General features: G+C 44.5%; 2 protein-coding genes across 2 annotated transcripts in view; one reads left to right on the top strand and one right to left on the bottom strand.

Annotated features, from left to right (window-relative positions):
- Positions 1-3,306, bottom strand: part of LOC149461924 (uncharacterized) — a 46,958-nt gene extending 43,652 nt beyond the window's left edge. The window contains exon 1 of the mRNA XM_089677753.1: positions 2,288-3,306. Within this exon, the coding sequence (XP_089533879.1) occupies positions 2,288-3,202 (915 nt within the window). The 5' untranslated portion in view covers positions 3,203-3,306. The remainder of the gene's footprint in view (positions 1-2,287) is intronic.
- A 5,756-nt stretch (positions 3,307-9,062) lies between these two features.
- Positions 9,063-20,386, top strand: part of LOC149461922 (uncharacterized) — a 117,456-nt gene continuing 106,132 nt past the window's right edge. Inside the window, exon 1 of the mRNA XM_089677752.1 lies at positions 9,063-9,072. Within this exon, the coding sequence (XP_089533878.1) occupies positions 9,063-9,072 (10 nt within the window). The remainder of the gene's footprint in view (positions 9,073-20,386) is intronic.

Here is a 20,386-nt window from a genome sequence, read left to right as displayed (position 1 = left end):
GTATCTGCTCCTTTGTGCAAGGAAAAACAGGGTGAGCACTGCCAGAGCCTCATAAAATGACCTCCAGCAGGCCACTGGTGTGAATGTCTCTGACCAAACAATCAGAAAGACTTCATGAGGGTGGCCTGAGGGCCGACATCCTATAGTGGGCCCTGTGCTCACTGCCCGGCACCATAGAGCTTGATTGGCAATTACCATTGAACACAAGAATTGGCAGGTTCACCACTGGCGCCCTGTGCTTTTCACAGATGAGAGCAGGTTCCCCCTGAGCACATGTGACAGACATGAAAGGGTCTGGAGAAGCCGTGGAGAACGTTCTGCTGCCTGTGACATGGTTCAGCATGACCATTCTGGTGGTGGGTCAGTGATGGCCTGAGGAGACATATCCATGGAGGGACGCACAGACCTCTACAGGCTAGACAATAGCACCCTGACTGCCATTAGGTATCGGGATGAAATCCTTGGACCCACTGTCAGACCCTACTCTGGTGCAGTGGGTCCAGGATTCCTCCTGGTGCAGTGGGTCCTGGGTTCCTCCTGGTGCAGGGGGTCCTGGGTTCCTCCTGGTGCAGTGGGTCCTGGGTTCCTCCTGGTGCAGGGGGTCCTGGGTTCCTCCTGGTGCAGTGTGTCCTGGGTTCCTCCTGGTGCACCACAATGCCTGGCCTTATGTGGGGATAGTATGCAGGCAGTTCCTGGAGGATGAAGGAATTGATACCGTTGAATGGCCCCCACGCTTACATGACTTAATTCCAGTAGAACCCCTCTGGGATGTCATGGTACAGTCCATCCAATGCCACCAGGTTGCACCTCAGACTGTTTAGGAGCTCAGTGATGCTCTGATCTAGATCTGGGAGGAAATCCCCCAGGACACCATCCATCATCTCATTAGAAGCCTCCCCCGATGTTGTCAGGCATGAATACAAGCACATGGGGGCCATACAGACTACTGAGGACCATTCTGAGTTGCTGCAATGACATTTCAGCACAATGGTATGACAGGCGGTGCCACCTGTGAGACTCGGCATGTGAAGGTAACATTGCCGCACTGTGAAGCTAAGCATGGAGGTCACAGCAATGTGTACTCACCCAATCAGCTGCTTTCTTCATTTAGAGGTAGGTGATCAGGAGGCGGGTCTGTGACATCATCCTTTTCTAAGCCCCTCCCATCTGACCGTGCCCATTACTCTCCATGGCATGCCGAGCAGAACTTGGTTTTCATGTGTCTGCGTTGGGCTGATTTGTGGTCACCATGGATTGAATTATTAGGTGTAAACCAGGCAGATGGCTTGTTCTGGGGATTGTCAGTGATCACATGTCCTGTTATATGGATTCAATATCCATCGTCTGACATCCTAACAGGAGTTCTGTCATTTTTCAGCATGTCAGGAAAAACATGTCCTCCGTCAGTAAATGTTCATGTTGTGTCAGTAATAAAAGTCCCGGAGGGTTGGGAACCCTGCAAGGGGGGCAGAGATATGTGACTGCCTAGTCCAGCCTTTCTCAGCCAGGGTTCCTCCAAAGGGTTCTAGGGCTTCCTTGTCACTTCATTGGGCTGTATATGGAAGTGTCACCGACCAGCCGTTTCTGGATACACAGCTTTGTCATCATTGCACACACACACAGGATTTTGTTTTTCATTCAATACATTTTTATTACAATTTCACTTTTAAAAAGATTGAAGCATAAAAATCAGGAAATAGTAAAGGAAGGAATCCGATTGGTCAGGAAGATCCCTTGTCTGGAATGTGGGGGCGGAGTCATTATTATTGGTGTACAATACAATACACAACGTGTTCCATTATTATAACAAAGTATTGTAGAAAAGATCCCAACATAGAAAATGGGGGAAAGGAGGAAATAAAGGCGGATATGAAGGGGAATCTGTGTACGGGGAACACCTTAACAATCACCACCATTTTATTCTCCAGGGCCTCTGATGTCACAGAATAGATGTTTGGGGGTTTATCTCATCTTCAGGACCAAAATCTGCATTTTCCCATGTGTGCAAAATCATGCAGAAACAGCTCTGGCAGTGAGAGGGTTAATGTGGGCTAGATGGGATCCCTCTGCTGGGGTGACATTAGAGCTCCCCCTAGCTGCAATTTCAATGTTAAATCAATGGTTGGTATAATGGTGTTGGGTTAATAACGTATATCCTTCAGTGTGGACTGTACTCATCCGTGTCTGAGTATGATCTCAGGGTTTAGTATGAAGCCATGCCTGACCATGAAATAGAAGGGGGATAATTATAGAAAATTTGTTGGATGAATGTGACAATCAATCATCCAACCATTTTCCCCGTGTGAAATTTTTGATGTTTGACAAGTCCCGAATTATGTACAAAACATTTCCCACACTCAGAACATGAATACGGCTTCTCCCCCGTGTGAGATCTCTGATGGCTGTAAAGATTATACTTCGCTGAAAAACATTTCCCGCACTCAGGACAGCAATGAGGCTTCTCCCCCGTGTGAGATCTCTGATGTCTGTGAAGATCTGATTTATGTAAAAAACATTTCCCGCACTCAGGACAGGAAAGGGGCTTCTCCACCATGTGAGATCTCTGATGTCTGTGAAGAATGGACTTGTGTGAAAAACATTTCCCACACTCAGGACAGGTGTACGGCTTGTCCCTCATGTGTGAACTCTGATGTATGGAAAGATTGGACTTCACTGAAAAATATTTCCCGCACTCAGGGCAGGAATACGGTTTTTCCCCCGTGTGAAATCTTTGATGTCTGATTAGTTCTGATTTATGTAAAAAACATTTCCCACACTCAGGACAGGAAAATGGCTTTTCTCCTGTGTGTAACCTCTGATGGCTGTAAAGATGGGACTTCACTGAAAAACATTTCCCACACTCAGGACAGGAATACGGCTTTTCCCCCGTGTGACATCTTTGATGTGTAACAAGATCTGATTTTTTTACAAAACATTTACCGCACTCAGGACAGGAATACTGCTTCTCCCCAGTGTGAGATCTCTGATGGCTGTAAAGATTGGACTTCACTGAAAAAAATTTCCCGCACTCAGGACAGGAATACGGCTTCTCCCGTGTGAGATCTTTTATGCACATTAAGACCAGATGTAGATTTGAAACCCTTCCCACACTCAGTACAGGAAAAGCTCTTCCCTGTGTGAAGGTCGGCCCGGTCCCGCACAGTCTGAGGTTCCTCAGGATACGAGGAATCCGATGGTCCATCTACACTGGGTGGTGCCGGATGGACATTGGAGGGAGCCGGGTTTTCTCCTGGACTATACTGTGTGATGTCCTCATCTTCTACTTTCCAGTCTGGAGACAAAGTGAGACAATCCTCGGAGGTTTTCCTCATCTCCCGGCCATGGACTAAAATACAAAGACAAAGAGGATTACGAGACAGGAGCTGATTGGTTTCCCGAAACCAGGACTCCGCCCACATCAGGCGGCTTGGTCTCGGAGGAGCTTACAATTCCACCCTCCAGGGAACTAGGAAATGGCTCCTCTGATCTCCTACCAGGTCATTTCTTTATTCATGGACCTTAGTCAGAGAGTGAGGAAACAACCAGAACTGTCTTTTATAGGAGGGACAGTGATGAGGGGATTATAGGACGAGGGTCCCCACCCCCTCTATCACTCATCGCCATCTTCCCAACACAAGAAGTACTGCACTTCCTTATTTACTCCATGATTTAGTCATGAAGAACAGCGGGGCTGAGCCCCACCAGAGGTCAGAGAGTGAGGATGGGGGGAGAACAACCAAGATGAAGACTGGACTGATCCTGAAGACCACCATCATTGGGGTATTGACTCCTCCCTCATTATCACTTTCTGTTTAAGGGTCCAAAGTTGGAGGATGTTATCACATTATTATCACCATGTAAAAGTCTGTGCTCCAATCACATCATCCGATATAAAATGTCCAGCTGGGAGGAAATGGGGGGAACAAAAGAGAATCCATATTATGTGTATATATAGCAGTGGGGGGAGGGGGGAGAGCAGAAGTCAGGAGTATGGAATATACGACATAGAGTATATAGTGCAGGGGTCAGGAGTATGTAATGTACAACATAGAGTATATAGTGCAGGGGTCAGGAGTATGTAATGTACAACATAGAGTATATAGTGCAGGGGTCAGGAGTATGTAATGTACAACATAGAATATATAGTGCAGGGGTCAGGAGTATGTAATGTACAACAGAGTATATAGTGCAGGGGTCAGGAGTATGTAATGTACAACATAGAGTATATAGTGCAGGGGTCAAGAGTATGTAATGTACAACAGAGTATATAGTGCAGGGGTCAGGAGTATGTAATGTACAGCAGAGTATATAGTGCAGGGGTCAGGAGTATGTAATGTACAACATAGAGTATATAGTGCAGGGGTCAGGAGTATGTAATGTATAACATAGAGTATATAGTGCAGGGGTCAGGAGTATGTAATGTACAACATAGAGTATATAGTGCAGGGGTCAGGAGGATGTAATGTACAACACAAAGTATATAGTGCAGGGGTCAGGAGTGTGTAATGTACAACATAGAGTATATAGTGCAGGGGTCAGGAGTGTGTAATGTACAACATAGAGTATATAGTGCAGGGGTCAGGAGTATGTAATGTACAACACAGAGTATATAGTGCAGGGGTCAGGAGTATGTAATGTACAATATAAATTATACAATGTAAGGGTCAGGACTCATAATATTGGTATTCAGCAAGCAGTGGTGCCTAGATGTCCACATGAGACAAGCTGCAGAGGTCCAACACCACTGCCTCCCATCTCCTGAGACTGAATCCATTGTTTCTATGTGTTTATCAGATGATGGGGGATCTAGGTGGATCCTCCGTACTGCTCTCTCCTTTACAATAAAGTCTCCTCTTACCCGGTGATGTGAGGGGCGGCTGATTGTCCATCATGACGTCCTTGTAGAGATCCTTGTGTCCTTCTAAATACTCCCACTCCTCCATGGAGAAATAGACAGTGACACCCTGACACCTTATAGGAACCTGACACACACAATGATACAGTCACCATCCAGACACATCCCTTGTCTGTTACTGGAGAATGTCCCAGAATTCCCGGCACCGCTCACCTCTCCTGTCAGCACCTCCATCATCTTCTTGGTGACTTCTAGAATCTTCTGCATGTTGTGTCTCTCAGGGTTTAGGGAGTCACATGGAGGCACTGTGATGGTCATATGATCACCTGACTTCAGAAGAGGAAATCTCTGTATTGGGGAAGCAATAGGAATATCATGTTAGAATCCCAGAATCCTCCTCACCTCTCCGGTCAGGTCTGCGTTTTATTAATAGAGATAAGAGTGACGTCATGTGACCTCCCAGAATCCTCCTCACCTCTCCGGTCAGGTCTGTGTTTTATTAATAGAGATTAGAGTGATGTCATGTGACTTCCCAGAATCCTCCTCACCTCTCCAGTCAGGTCTGCATTTTATTACTAGAGATAAGAGTGATGTCATGTGACCTCCCAGAATCCTCCTCACCTCTCCAGTCAGCAGGTAGATGATCTCCAGGGTGAGGTTTAGTATCTTCTCAGTCATGTGACTCCGGTCCTCCTCCATCCTCATTGGTGGGGTCATGTGATCTATACAGGTCTCCTTGTAGACGGATAACTTTGGGAAATGAAAGTAAGAATGATTTGGATGGTATTGGTCACACAATAATAGGATGTGGATGTGAGGGGGGAATAGGAGGGTTGCTGGACATTGAAGAACTACTCCCCCCATGGGAAGACATTTAGTTTGGGCTGTTTAGTGTTTACTACAATTTTGAGGTCCGGGGCCCCTTTTCTCTGTTGAGTTTGTTTGGTCTCTGAACTGGTTTTGATGAGTATTAGATCTGCAGACAAGGAATGATAAATCTGATCCTTCCTATGACTAGTTTGCTCTGAGGCAGTGCTGTGAGGTCAATGTCGGCTCATCATGCAGGGATGGTCACTTTACATCGCCCGACGCCTGGTACTCTCATCAAAAGTCATCTCATAGAGGACTTTTTGTCCCCTTAATTAAAAATGTTTTTTTTTTAATTGTAAAGAATTAAAGTTACACCCAAGTACATAACTCCTCCCCTCAGAAAAATGTAAGGCCCCTCCCACCCCCACATATATGCACGCCCAAACGTAAGAGCACACGCTGGATCGCCTACACGTGATAACATTGATTGTGACACACGTTACATATCGCCGATCACACCAGAATGAGAGCTTTTTTTGTGCCCTGAAATTAACTTAAGTGTATCTTTACTGAAATTTGGCATTTCCTAGACTTTGTGATAATATTTTGTGACGTAAAATATTATAACTGCCACTACTTTATTCTCTAAAGTCTCTACTTTCAGAAAATCGATATTTTGGGGGTTTTCTGTCATCTTCAGGCCTAAAATTATTTTTCAAATGTGTGCAAAAAGGGCTCTGGGAGTGAAAGGGAGAAAGGATAAGCCGGACACGCCCCTTTCCTGAGGTGCAGCCAATCGGTTCTCATTACACTGCAAGGTCTCTCCCCTCCCTGCTAGTCCCGGGTTCAGTGCTGGAGACAAGCGGGGGAGGGGAGGAGGAGATAAACAGCGCAATGTTACACATATTACACATTTAAGTTGCTATAAAACACCTTTTATTTTTTAATGCCCCCAACATTCCTAAAAGAGCCTCAGATTTATATACATTTGTTGTAAATAGGAAATTACATCTTATTACCTCCTCTGCTGCCACTTCCACCAACGTCTCCTCTACACTTCTTCCCGCCTCACCTCTCATCTGGTACTTCCTGACTGTGCCTGACATCACTTCCTGTCTGTACCTGACATCACTGCCTGTCTGTATTCCATAGAGACTTCCTGTCTGCATAGAAGTAAGATCAGCACCTTGTGGAGCTCAGAGGAACTGCAGCCCCGAGATCCATCCCATAATCCCCCTTCCTGTATAATATGTACCTTACAGGGATACTACGGGAGATGAAACATTACTGAATAAAGGAAGAAGAAATAAATGTAACTCTTATGTAACCAACTGTTCAACAAACATCTCTTATTACATATAGAAAAGTCTTACAAACACAGAACACAAAATACAAATGTATAGCTAATGAGAGCGATCCCGCCAAACCTGATCCTTCTGGGGGAGACAATGCAAAAATATATATCAATCCACTCATAATGACATCATCTTCTGGGAGTGTCTGCACATCCATCCATTTCATACACATTTCATTTTTCATTTTCTCAGAAGATCCTCTGCAGCCTATTAGCTCCCATTTCCCTCTCCAGGTCTCAGCAGATCTCCTGCAGCCTATTAGCTCCCATTTCCCTCTCTATGTCTCAGCAGATCTCCTGCAGCCTATTAGCTCCCATTTCCCTCTCTATGTCTCAGCGGATCTCCTGCAGCCTATTAGCACCCATTTCCCTTTCTATGTCTCAGCAGATCATCTGCAGCCTATTAGCTCCCATTTCCCTCTCTACGTCTCAGCAGATTTCCTGCAGCCTATTAGCTCCCATTTCCCTTTCTATGTCTCAGCAGATCTCCTGCAGCCTATTAGTGTCCATTTCCCTTTCTATGTCTCAGCAGATCTCATGCAGCCTATTAGCACCCATTTCCCATTCTATATCTCAGCAGATCTCCTGCAGCCTATTAGCTCCCATTTCCCTCTCTATGTCTCAGCAGATCTCCTGCAGCCTATTAGCACCCATTTCCCTCTCTATGTCTCAGCGGATCTCCTGCAGCCTATTAGCACTGATTTCCCTCTCTATGTCTCAGCAGATCTCCTGCAGCCTATTAGCACCCATTTCCCTCTCTATGTCTCAGCGGATCTCCTGCAGCCTATTAGCACCCATTTCCCTTTCTATGTCTCAGCAGATCTCCTGCAGCCTATTAGCGCTCATTTCCCTTTCTACGTCTCAGCAAAATGGTGCAATTAAAATATTTACAGAAAAAGATGTAACAAAGATATAAAGAGAACAATAAAACAGCAGATAAATAAAAGAAAGGAGTTCTGAAGGCAGGATACTTGCAATGTCCTTGGTTTAGCAGGTCCAATTGTCCGAACAAAAGGATTGCCTTGGCTCTCAGGTCTGTCAGATGGTTCCTGATTGATGTTACATGAGAGCTGTCTTCTCCAGGCTGTCAGTCTTTTTCTATCATATTAAAGGTATGTCTCCTGAGAACAAATGACCAATCATGCAGTTTGGGGATGGGTGTTAGGCGGTAACCAAGGTTATGACCAAATCCCTTCCAATGTCATACTAAGGTCAATAACCTCCAATAGGTACAGGCAGCATCCTTGCAACTGGCAGATTAATATTCAGAATTATATTCCAAACACAAAGATACCAAACATAGCGCACCCTTGTCACCCAGGAGGGAAGAGACGGCTTCTTCTCTCTTGTAGGCACTAATATAGTGATGTAAGGTCTTGTGTGACTCATATTAAAGTGATCCATCCGAATATATACTTCATATTAATGTGCCCAGTTCCTGCTGAAGTGTATGAATTGTATGAAAAATGACTGTTGTGGAATGTATGTTTTATGGCACGCTCTGCTCTAATGGCCTAACAGGTCATGACTGACTGAGTTATTGTTTTATGATCCAGCAGAGGGAAGTGATTTTCCAGCAGACCCCCTGGAACCAGACTAATTAGAGGTGTACAGCCCTGGAGATGATCTATCTGTGTTTTATTTAGGATAAGAGATCCTGTTGGCCTCCGTTCAGCTTGTAGCTATGCATTTAAATATAAGGAATGCGCTAAATAAATACAAATTAATGTGAAAAATATAAAAAATTATAAAAAAATGTTCATAAATCATTAAATATTCAAAAAAGTCTTCAAATAATGTCCACACTGTGTTGAAGCCACCACCAGAAAATGGAATCACTCACCAGAGCTCAATGCTGAACAAATAATTGAACTACAACAAGCACTGTTTGCTCTGGGACAATATATAGCAGTCCAGTTCCTGGATGCAATGCTGAGCAAATAAACAAACTCTCCTCAGATAAATGGCCACCGTTCAAGGATATAGGTAATTTCCAGGAATAAAACTCATCTTTCTTTCATATACCTCCATACCATTGGGACCATGTTTAAAGGTAAGAGAAAAAGATCATTGTGCAGCAAGTTTCACACATAGAACACATTTTTAATGAATGAATAAAACTCACAAGTGAGGTGTCTGCACCGACACCAGTGTTACAAGCATAGATTTAGGCAGCTGTACATGAACGTAACTCCGTTCACCATGGATCACCTCCTTTCAAATTCAGAGACTGTCTCAGACGTCGGCATCCAGTAGGCCACACCCTACGTGTTTCGTCACCAACAACGTCCTTATTCCATGGACAAAGGGAGGAGGGAGGACAGGAGAGAACATGCCGGAGACCTAACAAGATGGCTGTCATGTTCAACATCCATGCCTCTATTGCACACAATCATCACAGAAGGAGGTCCTGATTCCTCTATATGGATCTTTATATCACTAGAGGGGTCACCAGCGGGAGGAAGGAGGTCCTGATTCCTTTATATGGATCTTTATATCACTAGAGGGGTCACCGGTGGGAGGAAGGAGGTCCCGATTCCTCTATATAGATCTTTATATCACTAGAGGGGTCTCCGGCAGGAGGAAGGAGGACCCGATTCCTCTATATAGATCTTTATATCCCTAGATGGGTCACCGGCAGGAGGAAGGAGGTCCCGATTCCTCTATATAGATCTTTATATCACTAGAGGGGTCACCGGCAGGAGGAAGGAGGTCCCGATTCCTCGATTCCACTTACATAAAGGTATTGATAAGAGACGAGTCCAGAGACGGGGAATAAAAATAGTGATATCAGGAGAGACTTCAGGAACGTAACATGTCCAGTCTGGAGGAGAGAAGGGAAAGGGGAGACATGACTGAAACCTTTAAATACAACAAAGGAGTGAATAAGGTTCAGGAGGGCAGGATTTTCAATATGAAACCAAAATGAAGAACACGGGACATGACCTCCAACTAACTGGAGGAAAGTTCACAACTAATCTCAGAAAGTATTATTTTACTGAAAGAGTAGTTGATGCTTGGAATACATTTCCAGTAGAGGTAGTGAGCCAGTGACAAATCACAGAGATCATCACAATAGTACACAATGAATGGCTATGAATGAAAGACATTCATTGTATACAACTGTCATGTGATCACTGTGATTGGTCACAGCAACCACATGGTACTGGGCTGGCCTGGTACAATGATCTGTCATCTGGTGGACACAGCAGGTGACATATCAAGATACAGCAGAGCCACTAGATTTGGAGGACTTGATGTCCACCCAGGATGGGAGAGATCCCGCTCAGCTGTCATTCTGCTATAGGCCTGGTGGGAAGCAGTTCATTACAGGGGACACTGTACAGGTTCTATATGTAGTCTCGGGGTCCCTGTGGAAGTCCATGTGAGGACATTCCTACCTATGATAAATGACAGGCTGACCCCACCTGGAGACTTTCTCCACACCTGGAGTGTGCTGAGTTCTTGGAGAATGTCTACACAGTGTTTCCAGATTGGCTTTATCACCCCAACGAGCTCGCTCCAGTTCATGGATGTCATCATTATGTTTGGAGGATCTCACCAGTCAGGAGCCTTTCCTGTCATCCTACATGTTCCCTTCTGAGGATTGTTCTATCCTTCCAAACAAATGTATAAAATCATGGATGAGTCCTCCTTCTATGTGATCTAGAAGATCTTCAATCACAATGTCTTTATGGATGAAGTGGATGGCCCAGTTTATATATTATTTATTGCTTTACAGCTTTATTCCCTCCAGGATTCATTCTTTATTTATAGAACCATTCAAGGAAGTGTTTTTACTGTGAGAGATCTCCACCACCATTCCTCTGTGACCATTACATCCTTGTCATTTATGTCTAACATCTTCATTATGAGTGGATTGATACATATTATTATACTTTAGGATGTATTTCTGCATTTTTTTTTACCAAAAAAGATCTGTTTTGGAGGTCTCTGTTGTATTATGTATACCTTTATTTTTATCTTGTGTTCTGTGTCTTTAAGACTTTTCTATCTGTAGTAAAATATAATTTTTAAACAGTTGGTTGCATAAGAGTTAGGTTTATTGTTTCTTACTTTTTTTAGTTCTTTTTGATCTTCCCTGGTATCTCTGTAAGGTAGATACAATGCAGGAATGTTATTAGGGGACGTTTCTCGGGCTGCAGTTACTATGAACTCCACAAGATGGTGATCTCATTTCTCTCCAGACAGGACTTCTCTATGGAATACAGAAAGGAAGTGATGTCAGGTACAGACAGGAAGTGATGTCAGGTACAGATAGGAAGTGATGTCAGGTAAAGACAGGGCATTCGGAGAGGTGAGTCCAGAGGAAGCAGAGAGGAGACATTACTGGCCGTGACAGCAGAGGAGATAATAAGATGTTATTTCCTATTTACACCCAGTAACCCCCCGTCATGTCCGTCCTCTTCCTCCATAGTCACATCCGTCCTCTTCCTCCATAGTCACGTCCATCCTCTTCCTCCATCATCATGTCCGTCCTCTTCCTCCATAGTCATGTCCGTCCTCTTCCTCCATAGTCACGTCCATCCTCTTCCTCCATCATCATGTCCGTCCTCTTCCTCCATAGTCATGTCCGTCCTCTTCCTCCATAGTCACGTCCATCCGTCCTCTTCCTCCACAGTCACGTCCGTCCTCTTCCTCCATAGTCATGTCTGTCCTCTTCCTCCATAGTTACGTTCGTCCTCTTCCTCCATAGTCACGTTCATCCTCTTCCTCCATAGTCATGTCCGTCCTATTCCTCCATAGTCACGTCCGTCCTCTTCCTCCATAGTCACTGTGACGTCTTTTATCTCCAGCAGATGATGATACACACATCTATAGTGTGGGAACCCAGATGAACCCCTTCAGGGGCAGAACATTCCCCCACTTCCGGGGCCGGAACATTCTCCTCATTGTGGAGATAAATTCTAGTAATATGGTCCTCTAAACAAACAGCACTGACAATAAATAGACAAGACAAGGACCATCCTGACCATACATGGCCTACAAAGGGCAATGATGACACTACACAGGCAGCCAATGGGCAATCATTACACTATGCAGCCAACACAATGATGGAGTGCCGGGGTCAGGAGTATGGAGCATAGAGCCCCTTACATTGCTGCTCAGGAGGAAGGAAACATTCCTTTGTAACAGAAAATGTATATAAATCTGAGGCTCTTTTAGGAATATCTGGGGGTTTAAAAAATAAATGGGGCTTTATAGCGACTAAAACATTTAATATGTGTAACATTGCGCTGTTTATCTCCTCCTCCCCTCCCCCGCCTGTCTCCAGCACTGCACCCGGGGATTAGTAGGGAGGGAAGAGACCTTGCAGTGTAATAAGAACCGATTGGCTGCTCCTCAGGAAAGGGGAGTGTCCGGCTTATGCTTTCTCCCTTTCACTCCCAGAGCCGTTTTTACATTTCTTGCACATTTAAAAAATCATTTTATCCTGAAGATGACACAAAACCCCCAAAATTTAGGTTTTCTAAAAGTAGAGACTTAAATAGTGGCAGTTCTAATTTTTATGTCACAAAATATTATCACAAAGTCTAGGAAATGCCAAATTTCACAAAAAAATACACTTAAGCTGATTTCAGGGCACAAAAAAGCAATAAATGACCCATTTATGTGTAAAAATATAAAAGCCGAGGTTGCAGCGAGTAAATAGATATCCAACATGTCAAACCTTAAGTTGTGTGTGCTGAAATGGTGACAACCTTTAGTCCCGGTATTATCTATAGGGGACACATTTATAGCCCCTTCCAGGTCATCAGTATAGAGTACGGAGGAGGTCTGCTCCTAGAATTATCCTCTCATTCTGGTGTGACCGGCGATATGTAACGTGTATCACAATCAATGTTATCACGTGTAGGCCCTCCAGCGTGTGCTCTTACGTTTGGGTGTGCATATATGTAGGGGTGGGAGGCCTCAACATGTTTTAAGGGGAGGAGTTATGTACTTGGGTGTAACTTTAATTCTTTGCATTTAAAAAAACATTTTTACTTAAGGGAACAAAGTCCTCTATGAGATGACTTTTGATGACAGGTTCTCTTTATTGAGACATCCAGGGTCTAAAAGACCCCCAATGTTCCCCTGTACTCCATTGGATGTAATGTAGAGCACATCGCACCGCATTACATTCTTTGCCGGCCTCAAGTGTGGGGGAAATCTGTCATAACGTCACTTCTGGGTCAGGACAAGAAGGGAGTGAACATGTCCGCTCTCCTCCATCCCCTCTACCCTCCGACACCCGCTGACCCGGGCCCACAGATGGGCAAGCAGAGCCGGGGAAGCATAGTAGGTACAGGAGAGGTTCACACACACGTGGTGGCAGAGGCTGGCACCTGAAAGGAGAGCCCTGCGGCTTGCCCTCAGCAGGGATAAAGATTAAAAACAATACTTGCCCGGCCCCCAGAACTACATGTCCCGGGCGTCGGGTGATGTAAAGTGACCATCCCTGCATGATGAGCCGACATTGACCTCACAGCACTGCCTCAGAGCAAACTAGTCATAGGAAGGATCAGATTTATCATTCCTTGTCTGCAGATCTAATACTCATCAAAACCAGTTCAGAGACCAAACAAACCCAACAGAGAAAAGGGGCCCCGGACCTCAAAATTGTAGTAAACACTAAACAGTCCAAACAAAATGTGTTCCCATGGGGGGAGTAGTTCTTCAATGTCCAGCAACTCTCCTATTCCCCCCTCACATCCACATCCTATTATTGTGTGACCAATACCATCCAAATCATTCTTACTTTCATTTCCCAAAGTTATCCGTCTACAAGGAGACCTGTATAGATCACATGATGGCACCAATGAGGATGGAGGAGGACCGGAGTCACATGACTGAGAAGATACTAAACCTCACCCTGGAGATCATCTACCTGCTGACCGGAGAGGTGAGGAGGATTCTGGGAGGTCACATGACATCACTCTTATCTCTATTAATAAAACACAGACCTGACCGGAGAGGTGAGGAGGATTCTGGGAGGTCACATGACATCACTCTGATCTCTATTAATAAAACACAGACCTGACCGGAGAGGTGAGGAGGATTCTGGGAGGTCACATGACATCACTCTGATCTCTATTAATAAAACACAGACCTGACCGGAGAGGTGAGGAGGATTCTGGGAGGTCACATGACATCACTCTCATCTTTATTAATAACACACAGACCTGACCGGAGAGGTGAGGAGGATTCTGGGAGGTCACATGACATCACTCTTATCTATATTAATAAAACACAGACCTGACCGGAGAGGTGAGGAGGATTCTGGGAGTCTAACATGATATTCCTATTGGTTCCTCAATACAGAGATTTCCTCTTCTGAAGTCAGGTGATCATATGACCATCACAGTGCCTCCATGTGACTCCCTAAACCCTGAGAGACACAACATGCAGAAGATTCTAGAAGTCACCAAGAAGATGATGGAGCTGCTGACAGGAGAGGTGAGCGGTGCCGGGAATTCTGGGACATTCTCCAGTAACAGACAAGGGATGTGTCTGGATGGTGACTGTATCATTGTGTGTGTCAGGTTCCTATAAGGTGTCAGGGTGTCACTGTCTATTTCTCCATGGAGGAGTGGGAGTATTTAGAAGGACACAAGGATCTCTACAAGGACGTCATGATGGACAATCAGCCGCCCCTCACATCACCGGGTAAGAGGAGACTTTATTGTAAAGGAGAGAGCAGTACGGAGGATCCACCTAGATCCCCCATCATCTGATAAACACATAGAAACAATGGATTCAGTCAGTGTGTGTGTTTCCTACAGATGGATCCAGTCATGGGAACCCACCAGAGAGATGTCCCCGTCCTCTGTATTCCCGGGATTCCACACAGGAAGGTCACACCATCCCTCACCATCATCAGGTAGATGATGACAATTATTGGTAGTTGTGATTTATACACAGCATGTTTGTTACAATGAATGTTTTATTATATCTTTCAGAGTGGAATCCTCGGGGATGATAATATTGATGTTAAAGAAGAGTATAAAGAGGAGGATGAGGAGTATGGAGTGATGGAGGAGTTTTCAGAAGGACACAAGGATATGATGGAGCCACCTAATACCAGGAACCCACCAGAGAGATGTCCCCGTCCTCTGTATTCCCGGGATTCCACACAGGAAGGTCACACCATCCCTCACTATTACAAGGTTGGTGGGATGGAGAATCTAGAACATGGACTTGTAGAGACTATGGGCTCCAATCACAAAGCGGTATCTTCCCGTATCCCAGTATGTAGTAAGATGCTGCATTCTGTTTTTTAGTAGTGAAGCCTGCGGGTAATTTACCACTGGTGTCCATAGCAACACTTGTAAATAGCTTGTTGTTAAGGAGAGGGCAGCCGCCAGTGTCCCCAACAACCAGTAAACAAGGAGCGGACGGCCACCAAGTTCCCCGCTGATAGCTGTGACAGGTCTGGTATGAATTTTGAGGGGAACCCGATGCCAAAATAATAAAAATAAAGGCGTGGGTTCCCCTCCAAAATCAATAGCAGACCCTTAGTGAGTGCCCACCTTCCTCCTGAACCATACCAGGCCACATATCCTCAACATGGGGTGGGTGCTTCAGGGCAGGGACGCTCTATCCTCCCAAAAGCACCTTGTCCCCATGTCGATGGTGATAAGGGTTCCTTCCCCACAACCCTGGGCAGTGGTTGTGGGGGGCTTATTGGAATCTAGAAGTCACCTTTAACAAGAAGGCCCCCCGATCCCAGCCCCCCACAATGTGAATGAGTATAGAGTACATAGTACCCCTATTCATTCACCAAAAAAAGTAGTTTAAGAAAACACTGGAAGTAATTTTTGAAAAAACAAAAATAAAGAACAATATCCCCTGATGTAGATCCATCGATGATCCAATCACGATACTCGCTGTCATTGCCTTCTTGTGACATCACCAATACAACATGCCCCGGTCAGTGACATCACCAATACAACATGCCCCGGTCAGTGACATCACCAATACAACATGCCCCGGTCAGTGATGTCACCAATACAACATGCCCCGGTCAGTGACGTCACCAATACATCATGCCCCGGTCAGTGACATCACCGAGTGGCACCGTCCCTTAGTATATTTAGTGGCAGGAGGCAGCAGAGCTGTCAGACAGATGGGAGTCTTCATTGGGAGCGGAGCTTTTCTTTCCGAGTCAGCGGTGACAGCGAGCATCGTGATTGATGATGGATCTACACCGGGGGGACATTTTGCTTTAGTTTTGCTTTTTTTAATAAAGGACTTGTCAAAAACTGCCTGCTGTCTATTTAACAGAATACTTTTTAGAGGTGAATAACTAGGGGCACCATGTACCCCATACTCATTCACATGGGGTGAGGGATCTGAGGGCTCCCTTGCTAAATGTTGTAAGTCCTCTGCCACTAGCCTGGGTTGTGGGGAAGAGTCCCTTATCTCCATCAACATGGACAAGGTGCTCTGAGGTAGCAAAGCCCCCCCCCTCCCCAGAGCATCCACTCCATGTTAAGGGCACGTGGCCTGGTATGTTTCAGGAGGGGGGTCGCTTGCTCATCCCCCCCTTTCCTGACCTGCCAGCAGCATGCTCAGATAGGGGTCTGGTATGTATTTCTTTACTTTTGGCAAGGAGTCCCCCTCAAAATCCATACTAGACCCCAGGGGGGGGACTCTACAACATTTTCTTAATATTTTGTTGCCGGTAATTTTTTTTTTATTATTATTTATCGGTTGGTTAGGATGCAGCGGCCGTTTGCTCCCTAACAACCATGTTGTTTACTGGTTGTTAAGGATGCCAGCGGCCGCCCACTCTTTACCAAGCAGTACACATTTCCTGAATGCCGCATGTCTCCACCACTAATTAATGACCGCATGTATTTCATTCTTTATTTCCTTCTGTGAATGTAACGCCTGTTCATGCGGTATTTACTGAGCGTGTTCAGTGTTTGTGGTCAATACCGCAACACGGGATAGGAAATGGACAGTTTCAGGATGGCATGCGGTATTTAGGGGAAATGTACCCACATATCACATGTGATCTGCTTCTGTGAAGGGAGACAATGTGTGGATTTTGTGTGTGATGTCACAATCATAAATCTTACATTTTACAGATGATATTTTCTCTCATTTCCTTGATTTAGAGTGGAGATCCAATCGATATAGAATTTGAGGTGAAAGCAGAAGAAGAAGAGGCGTATGTGAGGGATGATCAGCAGTCTATGGAGGAGGATGGAATAACGGGGACATTTATAGAGGAGGACACTCCTACAGAGATCAGCACAGGTGGGTCATGAACACTAAATCCATTCCTCCACCCATACTGCTCACTGATTGGTCCAGAGTAGGGCGGGGACTGGGTGATATCAGCCTGTAATCCCCTGGTCACTTTCCTGAGCTGTGTTCCCCGTCCTGTATTCCTGGATTTCTCTCGGATAATCTTCCTTCTCTGTGCTGCAGACACAATTTATGTCTCTAGACTGGATTTATGGAGGTTCTGGGGTTCAGCTGGCAGCAAAATGTTGATTTTTACTATAAGCATTGCATAATGTAGGCACCCAGGACATGTGACTGGGGTCTCCTGCCTTGTGCCTGACTCCTCCAGGGGACCTTCTCTGTTATCTGCTGGCTGTGCCGGGTGGAGGGATATGTCTGTAGTGTCTCAGACCCAAGTCACTGAGTGCAGTCTCAGGAGATGGAGGCAAGCAACCCTTTAAGGACCTTAAATTACTGAATACCAATATTATGAGTCCTGACCATTACACTATATAATTTATATTGTATTTTACATACTCCTGACCCCTGCACTATATACTCTATGTTGTACATTACATACACCTGACCCCTGCACTATATACTCTATGTTGTACATTACATACTCCTGAACCCTGCACTATATACTCTGTTGTACATTACATCCTCCTGACCCCTGCACTATATACTCTATGTTGTACATTACATACTCCTGACCCCTGCACTATATACTCTATGTTGTACATTCCATACTCCTGACCCCTGCACTATATACTCTAGGTTGCACATTACATACTCCTGACCCCTGCACTATATACTCTATGTTGTACATTACATACTCCTGACCCCTGCACTATATACTCTGTTGTACATTACATACTCCTGACCCCTGCACTATATACTCTATGTTGTACATTACATAGTCCTGACCCCTGCACTATATACTCTATGTTGTACATTACATACTCCTGACCCCTGCACTATATACTCTATGTTGTACATTACATACTCCTGACCCCTGCACTATATAATCTATGTTGTACATTACATACTCCTGACCCCTGCACTATATACTCTATGTTGTACATTACATACTCCTGACCCCTGCACTATATACTCTATGTTGTACATTACATAGTCCTGACCCCTGCACTATATACTCTATGTTATACATTACATACTCCTGACCCCTGCACTATATACTCTATGTTGTACATTACATAGTCCTGACCCCTGCACTATATACTCTATGTTATACATTACATACTCCTGACCCCTGCACTATATACTCTATGTTGTACATTACATAGTCCTGACCCCTGCACTATATACTCTATGTTGTACATTACATACCCCTGACCCCTGCACTATATACTCTATGTTGTACATTACATACTCCTGACCCCTGCACTATATACTCTATGTTGTACATTACATACTCCTGACCCCTGCACTATATACTGTATATTGTACATTACATACCCCTGACCCCTGCACTATATACTCTATGTTGTACATTACCTCCTCCTGACCCCTGCACTATATACTCTATGTTGTACATTACATACTCCTGGCCCCTGCACTATATACTCTATGTTGTACATTACCTCCTCCTGACCCCTGCACTATATACTCTATGTTGTACATTACATACCCCTGACCCCTGCACTATATACTCTGTTGTACATTACATACTCCTGACCCCTGCACTATATACTCTATGTTATACATTACATACTCCTGACCCCTGCACTATATACTCTATGTTGTACATTACCTCCTCCTGACCCCTGCACTATATACTCTATGTTGTACATTACATACCCCTGACCCCTGCACTATATACTCTGTTGTACATTACATACTCCTGACCCCTGCACTATATACTCTATGTTATACATTACATACTCCTGACCCCTGCACTATATACTCTATGTTGTACATTACATAGTCCTGACCCCTGCACTATATACTCTGTTGTACATTACATACTCCTGACCCCTGCACTATATACTCTATGTTGTACATTACATAGTCCTGACCCCTGCACTATATACTCTATGTTATACATTACATACTCCTGACCCCTGCACTATATGCTCTATGTTGTACATTACATACTCCTGACCCCTGCACTATATACTGTATATTGTACATTACATACTCCTGACCCCTGCACTATATACTCTATGTTGTACATTACCTCCTCCTGACCCCTGCACTATATACTCTATGTTGTACATTACATACTCCTGACCCCTGCACTATATACTCTATGTTGTACATTACATACCCCTGACCCCTGCACTATATACTCTGTTGTACATTACATACTCCTGACCCCTGCACTATATACTCTATGTTGTACATTACATACTCCTGACCTGTGCACTATATACTCTACAGTGGATATACACCCCTTAAAATGTCAGGTTTCTGTGATGTAAAAAATTAGACAAGGATAAATAATTTCAGTACTTTTCCACCTTTAATGCATGCTATAAAGAACTGAATTGAAAAACAAACTGATATCTTTTAGGGGGTAAAAAACAAAAAATACTAAAATAATGTGGTTGCATAAGTGTGCACACCCTCTTATAACTGGGGATGTAGCTGTGTTCAGAATGAAGCAATCACATTCACAATCATGGTAAATAGGAGTCAGTACACACCCGCCATCATTTAAAGTGCCTCTGATTAACCCCAAATAAAGTTCAGCTGTTCTAGTCGGTCTTTTCTGACATTTTCTTAGTCGCATCCTACAGCAAAAGCCATGGTCTGCAGAGAGCTTCCAAAGCATCATAGGGATCTCTTTGTTAAAAGGTATCAGTCAGGAGAAGGGAACAAAAGAATTCCCAAGACATTAGATGTACCATTATTATTATTATACAGTATTTATATAGCGCTAAAAGGTTTGCTCAGCACTGTACATTATAGTGGGGGATGGTACATGAGACAGGACAGTAACAGAACATGAGGGGTTCAAGGGCCCTGCTCCTTGGAGCTTACAATCTAGGAGACCATGGAACACAGTGAAGACAGTCATCATCAAATGGAGAAAATATGGCGTAGCAGTGACATCGCCAACAGTGACATCACCAACAGTGACCTCGCCAACAGTGACCTCGCCA

Source organism: Staurois parvus, unplaced genomic scaffold (genome assembly GCF_062004578.1).
Source record: "Staurois parvus isolate SC_StPar_1 unplaced genomic scaffold, SC_StPar_1.0 ptg000191l, whole genome shotgun sequence".
Taxonomy (NCBI): domain Eukaryota; kingdom Metazoa; phylum Chordata; class Amphibia; order Anura; family Ranidae; genus Staurois; species Staurois parvus.
Note: the sequence above shows the minus strand (reverse complement) of the source record. Positions and strands in the feature narration are given on the sequence as shown.